Raw genomic sequence first — 20,633 nt, 5'->3', positions numbered from 1 at the left:
GAGAAAAAAAATCAGCCTAGATGAGCAATTGGTTGCCTGTTTATTCTTTCATATAGAGTAGCTATTATAGTTAGGCGTGATGTTCAGCTGGCTAATAATGGAAGGGCCAGCCCATCTTTTTTTTTTTGTCCCTCTCCTGTGACTTGTGGTAGAACAGCTATAACCTGTGTTGCTACTGTGGCTAAATAAACTGACCACAGAGCTCAGGGAAGGGTGTACATTCATTCCTTTCTAGTTATTAAAAAGATTCTTCTTAAAACAAACAGCATGGAAACTCTTGTATTCAAAAACAGGATCAAAACTTAAACTGATATAAATTGTAACTTATTAACATTATTCGGAAATTGGGTGGCAGCCTATTATCTCTATAGTTTAATTCTTGGTGCTGCTCTTCTCTTATCTGAACTGAATGATGGGCTGGAACAACTGAAGTTGGCAGTATTCCCTTTATATATTAGGCCCTTGAGTTAGGTAATAAAATTGTAACTCTTTGACGAATATATTCAGAATTTAGCTGATTGGCCTGAAAACCAACTAGCTAATATCCATTGTAAAACCCATTTTGTAGTCTTAATCTTTTTGTTTCATTGCAGACAGTCTAAAAAAAATACTGCCTTGCTATAGGCTGGCAAACGTTCATATATTTGTGAATCATTTTTAAACCATTATATTGAATAATAGTTTAGGAAACTACAAAATTTGTAGTTGTTTTTCATAAAATGTAATTCCACGGGTCTTTACAGATAAGGTTAGTGCTAGACAATATCTTTAACTTTTTTTTCATTCTAGTTTCCTTTGTTATCTGAAAAATAGAGAGAAATTACACTATGACTCAGATGTAGCTGGCTTTATAATTATTATATCAGCTCTTTGGTCAATTTGGCAGAATATCAGGTTAATTGGTATTGGAGTTTATGAATAATTTGGTGGCAGAAGGGAGAGAACCAGAGTGCAGAACCCAAATATCTTTGTGTTCTAGATCTTGAACTATTCACAAACACAAATGCAATGAGAACATATTTATTATCATAGCATATTATGTTCATCAATAAACTTGGTTTTAGGGCATACTGCAAAATATTGTATGAAAAAAAATAATCTAAAGGAACTGCATCTTATATGTAGGCTTGAGCTTGTAGCTTTTGGCAGACAAAGGTCTTGCTATTTTTCAGGGATGGATTACTCAGACATGATCACATACAATGATGCAAGAAATGAGCTGTTTTTATGGAGAAAAATATGCTTATGAAATGTTAATGCTGTCATTAAGGAACTGTATTTAGGGTAATATTCCTAGAGCCTACAGATACTCCTGTGTTTTGTACGTGCACCTGTGTGTGTCTTGTTTTTGTTTATTTCTCATTGCTTTACTAATCCTGGAACTCCACCTTTTATTGAAACGGCAAGACATGTCATATGGTTGACCTTTGTTGGGGATTACTTTATGGAACTGTTTTTCATTGTATGGTTTCAATTAGTAAGCGTATGGGCATCTTAAAGAAACTTTAATTTTTAACATTTAAAAGAGTATCCATTTATCAATGGACATTCATGGTGTAGTGTTTTCTATTTTTTTCAGTGTGGACAAGTAGATATTTTTTTTGGGATGGACACTCCTTTTAAATAAAATTTTTTAAAAATTTTTTAAAAAACCCCATCAGATTATTTTTTTAAAAACCTCAAATATCCACATATAAATTGACACAACTAGATTACACTCTGGCCAGATAGAAAGTTTAGTACCAGGGAGAGGTCTTTTCTAGTGCAGCCAATCACAGCAGAGTAGGCCATGTCAAACGCCTTTGGTAGGGATCTACAGAAGAATCTCCACTGCAGACTTTAATTTCTATATAGGCTGGTGGGAAGGAAAACGTGCTTTTATGATAGCCTCATCTCCGCTTTTTAGAGATTACAGATTAAAAACTTTTGATTTCAGAAAATAATATTTTAAAAAGGGTGGTTGTGATTAGGACTGATTCCAGGAAGTAATCTAGATGTTGTATTTTTGTACTGACTGGTAATTAGACCCACAAAAGATACTACTCTTTATTAGCTGCGCTTGAAGAGAATTATACTTCAATATTTATTGGTTTGCTCTTTTAGAATTAAGCCACCTTTCCAGCCAGTAAGAAGATTATGGTAGTTCACAGAAAAATCAAACTAAACATTTAACCAAATTGTATACTAACCCATTAAATAGATATTTATCACTTGAAAATCTTGCAAATGTTGTTGCTATGTTCATGTAAGAAGGAAGCAACAGGCAAACATTATCTCTCACTCCACCCTTTTAAAAAAGAATAAATTATAGGATGTAAGCCCTCTTCAGTGCACTATTCTCCCAGTGTTGTTGAAAACAAAAGAAATTGGATATTGTTCCAGACAAAAGCTTAAGTGAACAAGACATCAAGGAAGTAAGGAAGTGGAGGTTAAGCTAGCAGGCATTTCTAATAATTATTTCCCATGGACATCAATCCAGGTTCAGTTTGTTTTTTATTTATTATTACTTCAGAAGTTGTGGGTGCTCCATCACTAAAGGCTTTTAAGAAGAGACTGGTCAGTCTCTTGTCTGGAATGGTACAGGTCTCCTGCTTGAGCAGCGGGTTGGACTTGAAGACCTCCAAGGTCCCTTCCAACTCTGTTATTCTATTTTTATTATTTGATTAAGTTATATATATATATATATTTGTTTTCTGAGGTTTTCGCGGGTGTTTGCATGTAGGTCTTTGGTTATTCGGGTTTTCTCCTGTGTAAAATTGGAAGTGTCTTGGCAACGTTTCGACGAAGTCTCATTCGTCATCTTCAGGCTTCAGCTTCAGCACGAAGCTGAAGCCTGAAGATGACGAATGAGACTTCGTCAAACATCGCCAAGACACTTCCAATTTTATATATATATATATATATATATATATATATATATATATATATATATATATATATATATATATATAAATGATATATATTATATATATGATTAAGTTATATATGCCACTAATGAGAAAGAAGGACTCACTGGAGAAGAGCCTAATGCTGGGAAAGATTATATAACGACAGAGAATGAGGTGGCTGGATGGAGTCACTGAAGCAGTAGGCATGAGTTTAAATGGACTCCAGAGGACGGCAGAGGACAGGAAGGCTTGGAAGAACATTGTCCATGTGGTCACGATGGGTCAGACACGACTTCGCAACTAACAACAACAACAACAACAACATATATGTTTCAAAAGAAGAAGGGAACGACAGAGAACAAGGTGGCTGGATGGAGTCACTGAAGCAGTAGGCATGAGTTTAAATGGACTCCAGAGGATGGTAGAGGACAGGAAGGCCTGGAGGAACATTGTCCATGGGGTCACGATGGGTCAGACACGACTTCGCAACTAACAACAACAACAACAACAACATATATGTTAGTGATATTAGTGCCCATTAAAAGAAATAATAGCTTGTATCTTTTATCTACATTCAGCCTGTACCTTATGAAGGGTAAGGGTAATCTGTACCTAATAATAAAGATTAGAAAAAGATATAGAGTACTGGTACTTAAATAAAATCTACATGGGCTGTATCAAGTGACAGACAAATAAAATGTTACAGAAAAGGTGCTGATACCCAGAAAGAATCAAAAGAAGTGGCTTCTATATACAGATAAAACATGAAAGAGGAAATATATTTCAATAAAAAATTTTATATAAGTGATACAGTGGCTCAGTTCCAACAAGCTTTTTTTAAAAAGAGTTCTCTTTTAATTTATTTTTATTTAATTCAGGAAGGCTAAATAGCCTGTTCAGGATATCACTAATGTTCAGGTTAATAGGACTAAATTCCCTCTGTAAAATTCTAATGTGCATTCCTATGAAGGAAAACCAAGTTGCTTCCGTCAGAAGAAACTGTTTGTGAGACAATTAACAGGGTTCAGCCCAAAATCTGAAGTTTAAGGATCACACCAGAGTAGCATAATATAGAAGCAATTCTGTAACTTTATACCTAAAGCACATTGCAATTGTATTTTAATGAATAAGAATGTATTGTAATACTTGTAATCTTGCTTTTTTTTAATAATGTAAAGAGAGAGACTTTCCTGTGTCTGGTTTTCCAACAGTTTGTTTTCAGTAGACCAATTTCAGGATTTTATATGAACAAGAAGTAGAAGGTATTATCCTTCAGTGACATATGACTATATATTCTATAAGTAATATCCATATAGTAATAGCAGAAGTAGTAATTTTGTGAATTAAATGCTTTCTATAATTGTTACAGCTTAAGTGGAGGGGGGGGGAGAAAGTCTGTCTAACAATTGTACTTATAGCACCAGGAGAAACTTTTCTATTCCGTTTTAAAGCACAGGTATTACATTCCTTTCTCATCACAGTTTCTTTGTCAGGGATGTGTTTTTAGTGTTCAGAAGGTCTGCTGCCATTCCCATTAGTGGAGAATTTGTGGTGTTGGGACAGCATTATTCCAAAGCAGATGTGCTTAAGGACACCTAGTGGACAAATCTGAAACATCACTTTGTGTCTCAAAATTCAACAAGGCTTAATTTACATTCCTTTTTGATTTGTAGTTGTATTTTTTAAAGTTATGTATATTTTAATATTATAGTCATTTAAAAAAATGATACATCTTCTTTATGAAAGTATAATGAAACTCAATTTTCTTATTTGTGTCTCAAAGCTGGATTTCTATAGTATTTCTCCATAATATATTATATTACCTGGAGACGTTATAGCTAAATCCTGAAAATATAACTTTTGTGCAACCATTCTACAATAAATAATTATTGGTAACTTAGCGTAGCATCTCATTCACACATTCAGAAAATTAATGTGCTCTTTAGAATAAATTGAAACGTAACACATAACTAATACTAAGAAAATAGCCACTACGATCCTTCCTATGGAGGATATTAATTCAACAAAGACTAGTTATATGTATTAGGAAGCCTAAACAACTGCAATTCCAGTGCATATATTCTCAACCCTGATTCCACTTACCTTTTCCTCCTCAAAGAATGTGATTCTTCCAGCATATCCAATGCTTGATAATAGCTGTAATTCATTCAGGATGATACTTCATGCATCTAATGTGGTGTATATGAAAACTTTGGCATCCATTTATTTTTTAAGGTGCCAGAAGGCTATGTTTTGTTTTTTTGATACAGACTAACATGGCAGTTTTTACGGAAATTTAATGTTCGAACGAAGACTTGAGAATTGTTAATTATGACGAACAATAGCAAGCAGCATATGCCAGTTTTGGTCTCTCATTCTCCCCTTTTTTCTTCTAATAGTAACTTACAAATTGTAAAACTTTCATGTGATGTTTAAAAAATATCTGGGAACTCTGTGCAATTTTTCTTATCCATTAACTGAATATGAAACTTAGCTGAATGAAATCACTAGAATTAACAAATATTACGCTACAGCTTGGTTAAATATTGCAAACATTCCCTTCTGTTGTTTTCGTCCCTTATACGATTAAGCAAACGTATTTCACTCCCTCCCCATATACCCAGCCTATCCATACACACACACATACTTAATGAGGATAACATATCATACTAAATCCTTTCTAAAGACCTTGCTCAAAATATTGTTTGGGCATGCTTTGAATTATTGTACAAAAATCCCCCAACTGTTTTCATTTGACAAATGGCAAATCATAATGATTCTTAGATGCTTTGAAAACTTCAACATATGTTTAAAGTAAAATGTAAGGGAGAGTGCATCTCTTATAACTACGAAAAGCAAAAACAGCTAGACTTCAGTATAATTCAGATACTGGCTATAAACTTCTCTTGAAACTGTAAGAGAATGTAAATTAAGTCAGATGGGGAAAAGCCAGAAGAACATCTGCCTTTTTCACCTCTATGAAAAATGCTTAAGAGTGGTAAAAATAAACACTGCCATTAGGCATGTCCCTATTTGTTTCTACTTGTTTTTAAAAGATACACAACTTTGAATTTGTTAAAGTTTAGGGGGAAATGTCAAGAATTGCTTCAGACTCATCAAAAAAATTCATACCAAGCCAAAAATCCTAGGCATTTGTGCTACTACTTTGTCAGTATTTTTTTCTTCCTCTTGCAGATTTAAACTAGTTTAGCACCCATTCCTTTATGCTACAAATAATATTGGAAATTGTAGTTTGCTATGAAGTTTCAACACTTTAGAAAACTGCAACTCCTAGGAATCTTTGAGAGTAGTCATGGCAAGCTTTATTTGGTATAGTAGGGGGTTTCAAACTTTTTCACGCTGTGGAACCTACAGTTTTTTTTAAAAAAATCCTGCAAACTGGTCGAGAGATAAAACTATAATGATGAGAAAATTGGCTGTGTTCAAGTGAACCTTTTTTCTCTCTTGGTCTCTAGAATCTTATAGTAGAACATTTAATTTTCATTATTTCAGTACTGAGAAACTGCTTTATTCAGGACTGACAAAATCTGATCGATTCAGAAGTGTCCATTGTAGATCCCACTAGCTAGATAAATTTTTTTAAAATCTTCCGGATACTTCATAGATGGAATGCTAATATGTGTTTCTTCTAAAAGATGGACAGCAAAAATCAGATGTTTATAATGATGGGAATAAAAGTTAAATCTCACTCATACCCTAACTTGAATCAATAATCCTTCCCCTCTTAAACGCAAGTAATATTATGCTAGATATTAATGAAGTTCTACAATATAAATAAACTCAAGAAAAGGGAGGAGGTGTTTTGGTTGAATTATTACCCTTATTTTCAAAGTTAATTGCAATGGATCCATAATGAAGTTATATCATTTTATTTTATTATTTTATTACGTATAATGAAACTAGTCAATAGTGTGAGAATAGCATGACTCATTAGCTTGAACATGAATGTTTACTAAGTCTGTGGAACAAACGGCTTCTTTTCATCCCCCACTTTCCATTTAAGTTACAGACATCAGTTTCAAAAAGTCCTTATTCATGGTTCCTGGTTTACAAAGTTACTCTGTTGTTTATATAATATTCAAAGCAAATTAAAATTTAGCGGACTTAGTGGAGGAGGCAAGAGGAAGGGAGGAAATCCCCAGTATGTAACGAGATACTCAAATAGTCCATGATATAATTAGTGGCAAAGATGAACTTGTACAGCCAATATATTTTACACTGTAAAGCTGTGGGTCCTTGGTTACATCCACAAGAAGCATATGAGAGATTTTATAAGTGGTTGTCCCTTAATAAGTACTGTTTCAGATTATAATGTACATCTGTCTCCCTGTGTAGGATAGTAAAATACAATGATTCTAATGTAAGCTAGTAAGGTACAAATAGTCTCAACTTACAAGCATCCATTTAGCAACCATTCGAAGTCACAACAGCACTGAAAAAAAGTGACTTATGCTTAAGACCATCACCACATCCCCACAGTCACATGATCAAAATTTGGATGTTTGGCATGTATTTATGACAGCTGCAGCAACATGGGGTGATGCGAACACCCTTTGCAATCTAGCAAGTAAAGTCAATGGGGGGGGGTTCATTTAATGACTGCATCATTCACTTAACAACTGAATTTTGACCAGATGACTGTGGGGATGCTGCAACGGTTGTAAGTGTGAAAACCGTTCGTAAGTCATTTTTTTCTGTGCTATTGTTACTTTGAACAATCACTAAATGGGTGCTTGTAAGTTGAGGACAACCTGTACAATCCTCACTGTAAATATATTGTTCCCAAAATGTGGATTTCGTGGCATGTCTATTCCTGCCCAACACCTCTGGAAGCCCCTCTCCAAATGCCATGTGCTGTCCACATTTATCTGGCCAATTGCATGAAGGTTTTCTCCCTTCAGTGAAGTCAGGACACAACATTGTAGTTTCAAGCAGTCACTAAATGATGTTCATTAAACAAGAACTAGAACTCACGGTTTCTCGGCCCGTGGTGACACTCAGAGCTCACTCTGCTGGCACATGCACTGTCACCCCAGGTCAAATCTCCATGGTGTTTCTTTAGTCAGCTTGTGTTTCCCTGCAAACAATGAAACAGAAGCTCACAAAAGAAAAAAATCTCATCTCTTGCCACGCTGCCGGTGTTGGGATGTCCCGCCGGCCAGCTGGTCTTCAGGTCTGTGCTGCGCATGTCCGCACATGTGTGTGCATGTCCATGCATGTGCATGTCCATGCACATCCACACATTCGCGTGTGTACATTCATCTTTCAGTTTGGGCATGTGCATGCGCAGTTTGGGCACTCAGTACCTAAAAAGTTCGCCATCACTGTTCTAGGCCATTGGACCAAACTGGCTTTATGGTGCATTTTTCAAGGTGAATTTATTGTAATGTGTTATGAATTACAACTAAATTAAATACTATACAGCTATATATATCTAAATATTTCCACAAAAACAGAGCAAATTAAACTTTATGAATATTATTCATATTTTAAGTACTTGGTTCTACAACAGTAAGTGTCAAGTCATTGCTGAAATACGTTATTCTAAATACAGAAGAAGGGAACATATGTGGTTCATAGTAATACAGTGAATAGGCAAACAATATGTATAATTGCTTTTTGAATCACAGTATTTTATAGCAGTGTATTGTTTTAAACTATGCGTTTTTCAATGCATTTATTCTTAATATAATCCAACTTCTTTTCTTTCAGGTTATTGGAGTTATTAGCAAAGATATTATCCCCAAAGGAACCCGCTTTGGACCATTGGTTGGTGAAATCTATACCAGTGACACCGTTCCTAAGGATGCAAATAGAAAATATTTCTGGAGGGTAAGCAAGGAAAATAACTTTATATAAAAGTATTACAAAATATTAAAGGTGTTATAGGTGAAACAAATATTGTCATTTTTTGAACTGCATAAGCTAAATTGATGAATTAGTATAGTCATATTTAATAATCATGTGACTATAGTCCCATTCATAGGAGAATAGAACATTTGCCTCTCGGTCACTCTGACCCACCAATTTTCAGGAGGAAAGACTAAAATTGGGATATATATTATAGAGTAGTTTCAAAAGAAGTGATCGTTACTGCCAAACTCATGAGGGGCCGGGATAGCTCAGGCAGTAGAGAAGCCTGTTATTAGAACACAGAGCCTGCAATTACTGCAGGTTCGAGCCCGGCCCAAGGTTGACTCAGCCTTCCACCCTTTATAAGGTAGGTAAAATGAGGACCCAGATTGTTGTGGGGGGCAATAAGTTGACTTTGTAAAAAATATACAAATAGAATGAGACTATTGCCTTACACATTGTAAGCCGCCCTGAGTCTTCGGAGAAGGGCGGGGTATAAATGTAAACAACAACAACAAAATAATAATTTCACAAATGTGATGCTATTCCTTTTGCTCACAGGATGGAGAGAATTTAAGATAAATATTTAAATTAGTGCTTATAGTAACTGAGTTACTACAGTGCTAACTAACAAAATGAAGAGAACACATCTTTTTGATTAGTCGTTTTATAAGGCATGTATGTGATTTAAAAAAAAAACCTAGGTTGTTGATATTATGAGAATTTATGCTAGTTGATCATTCTTTGCTGAATCCTGTAGGTCTTATGCATACCTGTAAAACTTAGGCAAGTTGAAAGATGCTAAAACTTAGGCAAGAATGAAATCTCACAGCTTCAATTCTTCGTTTGAGAAGCAAAAGTGATTCTTCCCATATGGTTGCTGTAAGAGAACACACAATTAATATGATAGAGGATTTGGTTTTTTTCTAATGCTATGCTAATTAGAGATCCAGTTTGATCTAGTGGTCAAGGCACCAAGCTAGAAACTAAGAGACCATGCATCCTACTCCCACCTTACCACCATCCAATGATTTAAGCTAAATAAATTTCTTGCATCCTAATCCTAAGTATCAATATTGGATGAGATAAGATGAACTAAATTTGTCATAAAGTATGAGATTTGGAAGGAAGAAGACTTTGTTACTTGGACCTGATACATTGTATAGTTGACTTTTTTTCTTCCCTATCTTCAATTATATCTTAATCCCTTATATAGAAAGGAATACTTTGTTCATTATTTATTTACACCCTGCCTTTATTAACTTTTGATAAATCAAGGCAGGGAACATATCTGATACACCTCCTAGTTTCTAGCCTAGTACCTTGACCATTAGACCAAACTGGATCTCTGATTAGCATAGCACTAGGGGGAAAAATCCTTTATGATATTAATTGTGTGTTCTCTTACAGCAACCATATGGGAAGAATCAATTTTGTTTCTCAAATGAAGAATTGAAGCTGTGAGATTTCATCTTGCCTAAGTTTTATTATGGTACAGGTATGCATAAGATATCTAGCTCAAGATTCAGCAAAAAATTATCAACTGTGGGTGTGCCTCAATGCTAGCTTCATTGCAATACTGCATTACAAAAACAGAATAACAGAAATGAAAGCTTGCAAATTTAAGGCCATGTCGTCTTTGCTTTCCTATGTAAATTATCCACTTGGAAGACAGAGTAGAAACATCTGTTTTGGCCATTTGTTCTCATTCACTTTTAGTTGTTCAATAAGGAAGATGTGTCATCAGTCTAGGTATAACTGATTTTCTTAGTCAAATCTTTATAACTGATTATTTTTCAAATTCTCATCATGGAAGAAAAATAAACGTGTTCCTCTTCAGATTAATTGTTAGGGAAGAGGGCAACCTGGGCCCTCTAGATAGGATGAGACTATTGCCTTACACAATGTAAGCCGCCCTGAGTCTTCGGAGAAGGGCGGGATATAAATTCAAAAAAAAATAAATCAGGTTCCAATTTCTTTGATCCATTTTGGCTGGCAACAATGGAGACTTTAGTCTGACACATTTGCAGGGAAACAGATTAGGAAAGCTTGCAGTTGAGCTTTGCAATTATTCAGCAACTCTTGGAAAAGAATTCTGACTATCTAACAGGATGTGACACAGCTAACATCACACACGTTATACACATTACAGTACTTGCATTTTGAAAAATCTTGATAAGTACTGGGGTTGAATCTTCTGATTCACAGTGCCTGGGATTCTTAGAAAAGGTTCTTTCCTCAGTGCCTGAAAACAGCCCTTGTAGATGCAAAGGAAACTGGAAGATAATTTCCAGCATGTCATATGAAAAGACATGGCAGGAACAGAAATATCTCATTTGGGTTCCATAAAGTTGATACCTTTTAGAAAGAAAAAGAATGAATATGTTGTGCAAGCACCAAGGTGATGTCATTTCTTGTAATTGTGGCAGTATGACTCAGCACATTTTAACCTCGTTTGATTCATGACGATTAGATGAGGCAGCAGAATAAAGTTTTACAGCAGTCTCACTGCACAGCATGTGTGTAGTGATGAACAATAAATTATGTTAGCTTTGGAATATGACTGGAAGACCTTTCTTTTAAATTTGAAAAATGGGGTCTTCCCTGTAACATTGGTGCATACCATTGGAACTCCTGAGTTCCTGGAAGTTTGCAAATCGGAGCTAACAAGCTTTTTTTGAGAGAGAGCATAATTCTTGAGTCTTTGTTCCATCTTTCTCATAACAAAAACACCGCAAAATCTCTCAGGCTTCTTTGATGAGGCCACATGTATTTCCTCAGCCTCAAATGACAGGAAGTAAGAAAGTGATTCTGGTGTTTAGTGTGTGTGTTAAAAGCTGGCTTTGTTGCTACTTTGGGTTTTTTTTTTTAATGACTTACCAGTATATTCTTACATCAAATAGCATTCAAACAAAAATGCCTGTAAAAGAAGCACACAAGGAACTAGAGAGCAGTTTTTACATTTTGACATGAACAAACCCAAACTCAAATCCTTTCTTAGCCATGACATTTCAACTGAGTGTCCTGGAAATCACCTGATTAATTTACTTCAGGTTTAACAGTTGAGGTAAAAATGAAACCAGAAGTATACATTTGCCATTTGCCCAAAGCCCATGGGAACAAGAGAAAAAAGAGTGAAGTATTTCTCAGTGGAAATACATAAAAACCTTTTTTGGTTCCAGTTAACAACCTTTTTCCCCCCAGTTGTAACTTTCAAATAATTACTTCAGAGAGCAACAGTTATTCAGTGTATGGCTTAAGTTTCAACAGGAGCTTTCTTTGTTCATTTTTGTAATCTCAGAGGCACTTTGAAAAGAAGCATGCCTCAAGTCCCATTATTTGTCCTGTCACCTGGTGTAGAATTAAATTTTCCTAAACATTCTTATTTAGAGAAGAAAGCATTTCACTTAACAATTAGATCAGACTTGCCTCCAGATTTCCTTTCAGTTATATACCTACTACCGTACTGTAATTCGCTTCACCCCACCCAGTTTGTGTACAAAAGAGCTGCTTTCTAAATATGATCTGGTGCTATTTTAGGACTTGTTGGGGTGAGGGTGTATCTGAATAAATCTGGTGTTTCTTAAATCTGTGGTGATGGGAAATCACAAAGAGAAAGGCAGAAAAGATAAGAAAAATATGCCTTTGCAACAGTGACTCGTAGCATCTCTATAGAGATATCAACTTTAAGTGAATACTTTTTTGACAAGACTTAGGTAGCTTTTTAAATCAGAAACATTGAATTGTTTAATTGAAAACTCCACAACAAAACTAAGCAATAATTACAAAAGGATAAAAAAGCATTTAATTTGGACCAAATACTGTTCAGGGTATTTTGTTTCCTATGTATGTGATAATCTTATATAAATAGGAAGAGGATTTTTTAAAATAAATAATATATTTAACTGTCATTAGGGCTTTATCATTTCTATATTCCATAAATATATATCCTTCCTTTCCTGTAGATCTATTCTGGTGGTGAATTTCTCCATTTCATTGATGGATTTAATGAAGAAAAAAGCAATTGGATGCGTTATGTGAATCCAGCCCACTCCGTTCAGGAGCAGAACTTGGCTGCATGTCAGAATGGCATGACCATCTATTTCTACACCATCAAGCCTATTCCTCCTGGCCAGGAGTTGCTTGTCTGGTATTGTCAGGACTTTGCAGATAGATTGCATTATCCTTCCACTGGAGACTTGGTGATGTTGAATAGTAAGTAATTTAGATTTACTCCCTTGTAAAGAAATATCTTTTGTCACTGGAATGTTGATCATGGTATAAATCATCATATGAATGATGAACCTTGGGATTCAAATATGATTGCAGGAGAAGACATCTTAAACAGGAAACGTTCTTTTCTTAATTAAAAACAACACAACTCAGCATAACCCCATTTAAGGAGACAAAAATGTAGCTATACTGTTGGCTGAACATCCTGTTATATGAGGCTGTTTCAGAGCTTAATCTGAACATTCATGTGCTGTTGTTGAGATTATGTTTATAATAATAACCCTAGCCTACCAAGTGGGAAGAGGAAAACCCAACTTTATGATAAAGCCACAGGTGAAAAATGAGAAAGAAAAGAATGCCATTCCAAAATCATAATGGTAGGAATTCAAGTTTCTGGGGAGGTTTATATGCATATCATTATGAGACTGGTAGTTTTTCATAATTTTCATGGTTGATTTATTTGTTCAGAAAATTCACCTAATGTTTGAAGGAGCTGATATAATTCTTTTATGAAAAAAAGAGTGCTTTCACTTAACATAACTTTTTGTAATCTTCTGAATTCACATCCGTTTATTTTTATGTTGTTATTGTTTTATATCACAAAATGTTATAAATTGCTGTCTTAACAAAAAAAATCCATTATTTTCATGTATTAACAAAAAAAAAATTTACCGCAATCTGAGGCGAAATGAATTTCACTGAATGTGGTAGGATTTACTGCTGAGTAGACATGTATAGGATTGGTTTGTTAATATTTTCAAACTGTGCAGGTAGGTTTTGGTTTCAGCGCTGGTTCAATGGAAATACTTTTGCTTCTATTATTTAGCAACCATATCACTTAGCAACCAATTTGCCAGTTCCAACTATAGTCTCTAAGTGAGGACTTCCTGTACAAGGAGATACCGGGGCTACAGAATAAACTAGGAAAAATAATCCCAGAAGAGTGCAGTGGAACGCATTTCAAGGAAAAAAGAAATATTTGCTTACGTAGGAAGTTGGCACCAATTAAAAATACATTCTTTTTTTCTTAATATAGTATAGTAAATGAATATGTATAATGTTGTTCCAACAACCAAAGAAATTGCTGATTGAGATTGAAAAAAATTATTCTTGGAAATTTTAAAATATGCATGAAAAATGATTTAGATACAAGTAGACGCTTCCTGAATCATGTTGCTTATCACCTTTGATCCACACATGTTCTGTCTCCAGTGTAGAAGCTGTATAAACTAATGAAGTGAAGAGCTTTTAACTTGTTATATTATAAATGGCCCAATATTATATTTGAGTGGAGATCCATAGAAATGGAATACACACATGCATACATACATACTGTCATATAAAAGAGCATCCTTACTTAAAAGCAGTAAAATAGGCCAGGTATCCAGGTAGAAAATATTTTCAAATAGTGTAATTTTAACTTTAAATAAGGTACATTTGCATCTGGCTCTGAATAAAATTGCTGTCTACCATGATAATGTCAAGTAGTATGAACCTTTTGACCAAACTTAAATTTGGAATCCTGGCTAATTAAAATCCATCCCCAACTTTATGTTTTCATATCTTCATTTTCCCTTCTTATATTATTTCTCCTGTAATTCTCAATTTCTGATCTACTGTGTCCTAGAAATATAAATAGATTCTGATTATTACAAGTATATTCTAAAACTATCTTTTTGTTTTGTAATAATTTGTGTCGAAAAGGGGTTTCCTAAGCATTCAGATGAAAATAGTTCATGTACTATTTATTGTTTGAAGCTATGAAAATGTAAGAATCACATAACTGTCCATGATATTGATTTAAATTATTATAAATTCAATAAAGTATCATAGGAATGTGTAATATAGTAGGGCCTACACATGCAATAAGTCAATTTTAAATGCTAGAGGATGTGAATCATCCTCTAGTATTTGTGATTTGTGAATCAGTCACAATCTGATTTTTGAGTCTGAGATTCAAACTAAAAGGTTGGGTTGACATTTTACTTTGAAAAAAATCAGTTGATAAATGTGCTTGTGTGTGTGTGTGTGTGTGTGTGTGTGTGTGTGTGTGTGTGTATACACACACTCACACATTTATCTAAATTTATCAACTAAATATTTTAACTGATTCAACTTGACATGTTACACAATCCTATTAATTGCGTCCCAAAATAACGGAGAAAGTTCAGATTCATGTTGAAAACCCCAGGTTCTTCAGTTACTTGCAATTAGAAGCCTTGTACTTATAATGCTTTTTATATAAATTTTGGATGTCAAAAACACTGGATTTCTGACTGCTGTAGTAAAAAAAAAAGATGCACGGTTGAGCTTGTCATATATATTCCACAAATGACTAGAGAAAATGATTAGGAGTTTGCTTCATCTTAATTTTGAGAAAAAATTAAAGTGACATGGCATTTAGGAAAATAATCACCTAAGAAAAAAAAATACATATAGGTTTTCTTGGTGATAATACAGATGCAGTTTTCCTTCTTGTCTTCTGGGATATCATTTTTTTTCCTTTTGACTTCTTGTAGCCCTGAGGTTATGAGGTAATTTGTTATCCAAGTTCAAACCAAGGTGTGCTTAGGTTTTGAGGAATCAGCTAAAGTTTGTGCAGAGGAAATATTACAGAGATATATAATAGTAAGCATGTTAACGCACTAAATTCTGTAGCTTAAAATCTTTTTTTATAAACAGAACTGAAGTGTAACTGATGAAATTGATTAGCAGTAGATTCGGAATAAAAAAACACATTTCATTTTATAACATACAATTAATTTATAGAAATCTCTGGCATAAGATGTGGTTGTCATTAATTTAAACTGATTTTAAAAGGATTTAATATATGTATTAATGGAGGACCAACATATTTGTGAATCTGTCACTTTCTGGGAAGGAACAGCAGAAAATCTTTTAGTTCTCATGGCCTAGTAATGATCTTCTCAATAATGTGTGATACATTTAGAAATAAAATTTGAACCCAATGAAATTTTAAATAATAGCTTTCATTCTAATACCTGTTGGGGGGGAAAGTAGAACGCTGAGGTTCTCTTCTGGCAAAACAACCATTTTATTTAGAACGAAAATGTGAATCAGCATTATTAAAATTAATCACTCAAAATGTTGATCAGCATTTACTCTGGAAATGACACTATACACCCACAGCTACTTTTGAGGTCTCAGGGGAAAGAATTAAAATGTCTCAGGCAGCTAATAGCATTACAAATTAGAAGGTTTTTGCAACTAGATTTGAGGAAAACATAATTTACTCTTTATTTGTATTTTTTTTTTCACTGACCAATGCATGGCTACACTGGCATCAATTTTTGTCATACTATTAGTAATTTATATCTATATATATGTAGGTTAGTACAAGAACCAACGTAACCTTGTCTTTGATTTCTGATGGATATATGGATTGAATTTACTTAGTACATTTTTGCCAAGAAAATGCCATTCATGAATATGATGATTTTAATACATTTTCTGGATTTCTAATACCTTGTATTAGAATTTAAGGAGATGCTTGAATGAATTTTAGACATGTCCCCCCACCAAAAATCAGAACTGGCATATGAATCTGATTTCCCAATCTGCTCACCGTCAAAAGGAGATCAAATAAATTGTATGAATCGAAGTTATGTTCAGAGAGATAAAAATCTATATGAGGCCAAATAGAATGTGTAGTCTTTTCTACATGGAATCCGGGAAACAAACTTCTATATTTTAGTTTCTAAAAAGTATGCAGACTAGGCCAGTTTGAGATCAGTAGTATTTTCCTCAGCTTCTGATGATTTATCAAATAGCATTATCTTTTTTTTTGCCATTAGTATTAGATCTACAAAAATAATAAAAGAGTAGAATAAAGTAATCTTTAGTTGTTCTCTACTTTATTTTTTTTTCTCCCATGTATTTGGTCACTTTTAGTTTTTTGTTTTGAGTGAAGAGCCAATCAATTGAAAGAAACTATGAAAAGAAAGGAGCCTCTAGAGAAATGGACTAATGCAGAGAGGGCAGCTTCATGACTTGAAGATATTAGGAATTGCAGTTCCTGCCAGCCTCTACCAATATGGCCAATGGATAGGAGAATTCAAATTCAGAAGAGGTAGAAGTTAGTTTACAACTAACTAAGAAGTTAGCTGCATATGCCAAGAAATACATGCCAGGTAGCCATTCCCAAATTTTTACTGAACTGGAAAATATGGCACATTCCTTTAGAATTCTTGTACATTCAAAAAAAAGTCTAAATTAAACATTCAAGATAAAAAAAGAACCCTAAATTGCTTCTTCAGCAGTTATAGAAAGTTACCATGTATATGTAACTGCCCAGGGAAATTTACACAAGTCCAGCATTAGGGACCATGTAAAGGGCAACAGAAAAGGGATGCCAGTCATTGAGCAGATTTCTTCAGTTTCAGTTCCAACAATCAGCATGGTGAAGTAGTTGAGGTAATAGGCTAGGAATAAAGAGATACACGTTCTTCTCTATCCTCAGCTATGGAAGGTCACTAGAAGACTTTGGGCAAGTCACTTTCTCTTCCAGCCTAACATAGCTTACAACATTGCTGTCTTTGAGGGAAAAAAATAGGAAGAAGGTGCCTCTATATGTTACTTTGAGCTCTTGTATAAAAAGTGAGGAAATAAATAAATAAAAAATACTCCCTTATATATTGTTGCAAGACACAATACACTGGTATAGGTTCTTCCTTAACAAAACACCATACTACTTGCTGTGTTCGGGCACTTTTAAGGACAACAATCTGGAACAAAAACCAGGAAACTTATAAATGAAGCATCCATTTTGGATCCCAAGACATTCAGAGAATTCTTAAAATTGAATTTACTATTGAAGCCAGGGGTGTTTCTCCTGGGTTTGATGGAGAAACAATTTTTTTAATGGAACTTTGTTTTTATATGTGGCCATAGCAACGAGACTTATGTATGCCCAGAAATGGAAGAACTCACATATAGCCAGCCCCAATTATAACTCCATTATAAAATTAATGGAGTTGGCAGAGATAGTGAAATTGACTACTTTGATTAAAGCAAAGACTTTCTACTTGAAAACCATTTTTTGGTGTGTGTTTTTTGAAACTAAAAGAAATGAAATTTTAACCTTGGGATTTGATGATTAGATTTGTCTATGATGGATGATAGAAATACTGTTTGTTATGGTTTATTCTATTCAAAGGGTAATTGATTTTTAGATTTTCATCTGCATCAAAGAAATTAATTTTTTAAATAGTTTTCCCCTTTTGTTTGCAACTCCCAATCTTGCTTTTTTCTTACTCCTTTTCCTTTCTTTTTAACTCTTTTTTTTCCTGACTTTGTACCTTATACCTTTTTAAAATTTTAATAAAGTTTGGGAAAATTTTGTGCTAATTGAAAAGGCTTTTATTTTTAGTTTTAATTACAATACCGCATCCTTGGTGTATCTTTTCTTAAAGCTTAAAACTAGAAACCACTTCACACATCATAGCAAAAGCAAGTGTGTATTAAAAATGGTGAATATGAAGGGGCCTACATGTCTTCTTTTCTCACCACATACACACCACAGAAACACTTAAGGGAGCTGGGACCAGTCATCACATCCCTCAGTGTTTCAGCAATATATGTGTGGTAGGAAAAAATTATGTTGCTACCTGACATGACATGTGTGTACCCATATCTTCTGAAGCCACAGTTAAAATAGAGGGACATTAAAAGTAGGGTTGCTATCTTGCTGTGCAAACCCTAACTGAGAGAAAAAATAGAATTGCTATTTGCTTTTGATGAATTTATTGAAAATTGTATTCCTTTTATAATCAAGTCTCGTAAACTAACTGGGATGCTGAAAAAGCTTCAGGACTCTCTAGGAGAGTAGCACATTGTCAAAAAAATTATAATATCCCCATTCAAAAGAATCATGCAGAAAAAGTATTTATGCAGTTGCTAAAAATCGACGCTGACTTGGTACATAATCAGTTCCAAAAGAAAATGTTTCCTTTGTAGAAAGAATTTTCATGCCATTTCCTGAAAGTTATAATATTGGAACAGAAGAAAATGCTTCCTTCCTACATTTTGACATGCAATTGAACTGTCTGAATGATGATCAAAAATTAGAATGAAGCTATGTAGATGTCAGGAATCGGAGGCTCATGCTGTTGTCAAAAGAATTTTTGAAAATTTGCTTTTAAATGTTATTTGAATCATTTTTAAAGGATACAGGATTTCTTTAATAAAGCATTTAGCCCCATATTAAAGAAAGAGATTATTTGAGTTGAGAGCAAATGTAATAGGAAAGTACTGACAGATTTTCTACAGTTTAATATAAATAGTTAGTGGTTTTATTTCCTTGAGTTGAACCTAGTGCTATTCATTTTCAAAAGCCCAAGACTGATTCTTTTTTTAAGATAGAAGCTAATGCTCAAAGTGTTTTCAAAAAGTGTATGGTTGACAAGGGTTATCTGTCCTCACTTTGATAAGAGTGCAAAATGAATCCATCAAGTGCCTGTAAATGTCTTGAAATACTCATAAAACAAGCAAGTTCAGAGAGTATCAAGCATCCCACACTCATTGCTTATGGTTTTTTTTCTTGTATTTCAGCACAAAGCCACAATAGACCAAAGCAACAAACCTGTGACAAAGATGAACTTTTTCAGAAAAATCTTCCTAGAAGAGAACATAGCGTGAAGGAAATCCTAAAAACTGACTCCAGTCATCCTAGAGGAAGGGATTTGTGCTATAGCCATGTTGCGCCACATACTCAAGAAAAAGACTTAGAAGTCCTAAGGAAAAATTGTAGTCCTGAAAGGAGGCCTTTCTATCCTCGAGCTGTCTATCCCATCCGACCTCACATTCCAGAAGATTACCTGAAGGTTTCCCTAGCTTATGGGATTGATAGACCTAATTACCTTGCTCACTCACCTATCCAGCCATCTACTACCCCGAGTCCTTCAGCAAGAAGTAGCCCAGACCAAAGTTTAAAAAGTTCAAGCCCTCACAGCAGTCCAGGAGTTACAGTTTCACCCTTAGCTTCTGTGACTCAAGAGCACAGGGAGCCTTATCCTTACTTGAATGGACTGTATAACACAGAAGGATTGGGGTCGTATTCTGGATATGCCCCCTCAAGCCATCTTTCACAAACCTTTCCCTACCCCAAATTCCTATTACCATCATATGGCATGAGCATCAACAATTTCAATCTCTTCCCAAGGATGTATCCTTTTTATAGCAGCTTCTTCAGCAGTGGAAACCTTTCTCCTCATATCCTGAACTCGTCTACCCTTCCGAGTTCCTTGCCATCAGATGGGAGCCGTCACTTCTTACAGCCAGATCATCCAAGGGACCTTCTGATTCCTGCACACAACAGTGCCTTCTCCATCACAGGAGCTGCTGCAAGCATGAAAGACAAGCCATGTAGCCCCACGAGTGGGTCACCCACTGCAGGCACTGCAGCCACTTCTGAACACATCATGCAACCAAAACCTACCTCGGCAGTATTGGCTGCCACTAGCAGTGAAGAAGCCATAAATCTCATCAAGAGCAAGCGGAATATGACTGGTTATAAAACCCTTCCCTATCCCTTGAAAAAACAGAATGGCAAAATAAAGTATGAATGCAATGTCTGCTCCAAAACATTTGGCCAGCTCTCCAATCTGAAGGTAAGCTTTT

The 20,633-nt window shown here is 34.7% G+C and overlaps 1 protein-coding gene across 6 annotated transcripts in view; it reads left to right on the top strand.

Annotated features, from left to right (window-relative positions):
* PRDM1 (PR/SET domain 1) overlaps positions 1 to 20,633 on the top strand; it is a 113,595-nt gene that overhangs the window by 88,633 nt on the left and 4,329 nt on the right. For 5 of the 6 annotated variants that reach the window (XM_058174538.1, XM_058174529.1, XM_058174562.1 and 2 more), the window contains 3 exons: positions 8,622 to 8,741; positions 12,728 to 12,977; positions 19,566 to 20,623. In XM_058174538.1, the coding sequence (XP_058030521.1) occupies positions 8,622 to 8,741; positions 12,728 to 12,977; positions 19,566 to 20,623 (1,428 nt within the window). Of the gene's footprint in view, positions 1 to 8,621; positions 8,742 to 10,171; positions 10,261 to 12,727; positions 12,978 to 19,565; positions 20,624 to 20,633 lie in introns of those variants that run through there. The other variant, XM_058174554.1, reaches the window with a different exon arrangement.

The sequence above is a fragment of the Ahaetulla prasina genome, chromosome 1, assembly GCF_028640845.1.
Source record: "Ahaetulla prasina isolate Xishuangbanna chromosome 1, ASM2864084v1, whole genome shotgun sequence".
Taxonomy (NCBI): domain Eukaryota; kingdom Metazoa; phylum Chordata; class Lepidosauria; order Squamata; family Colubridae; genus Ahaetulla; species Ahaetulla prasina.
The sequence above is the reverse complement of the archived record's forward strand: the minus strand, read 5'-3'. Positions and strand labels throughout refer to the sequence as shown.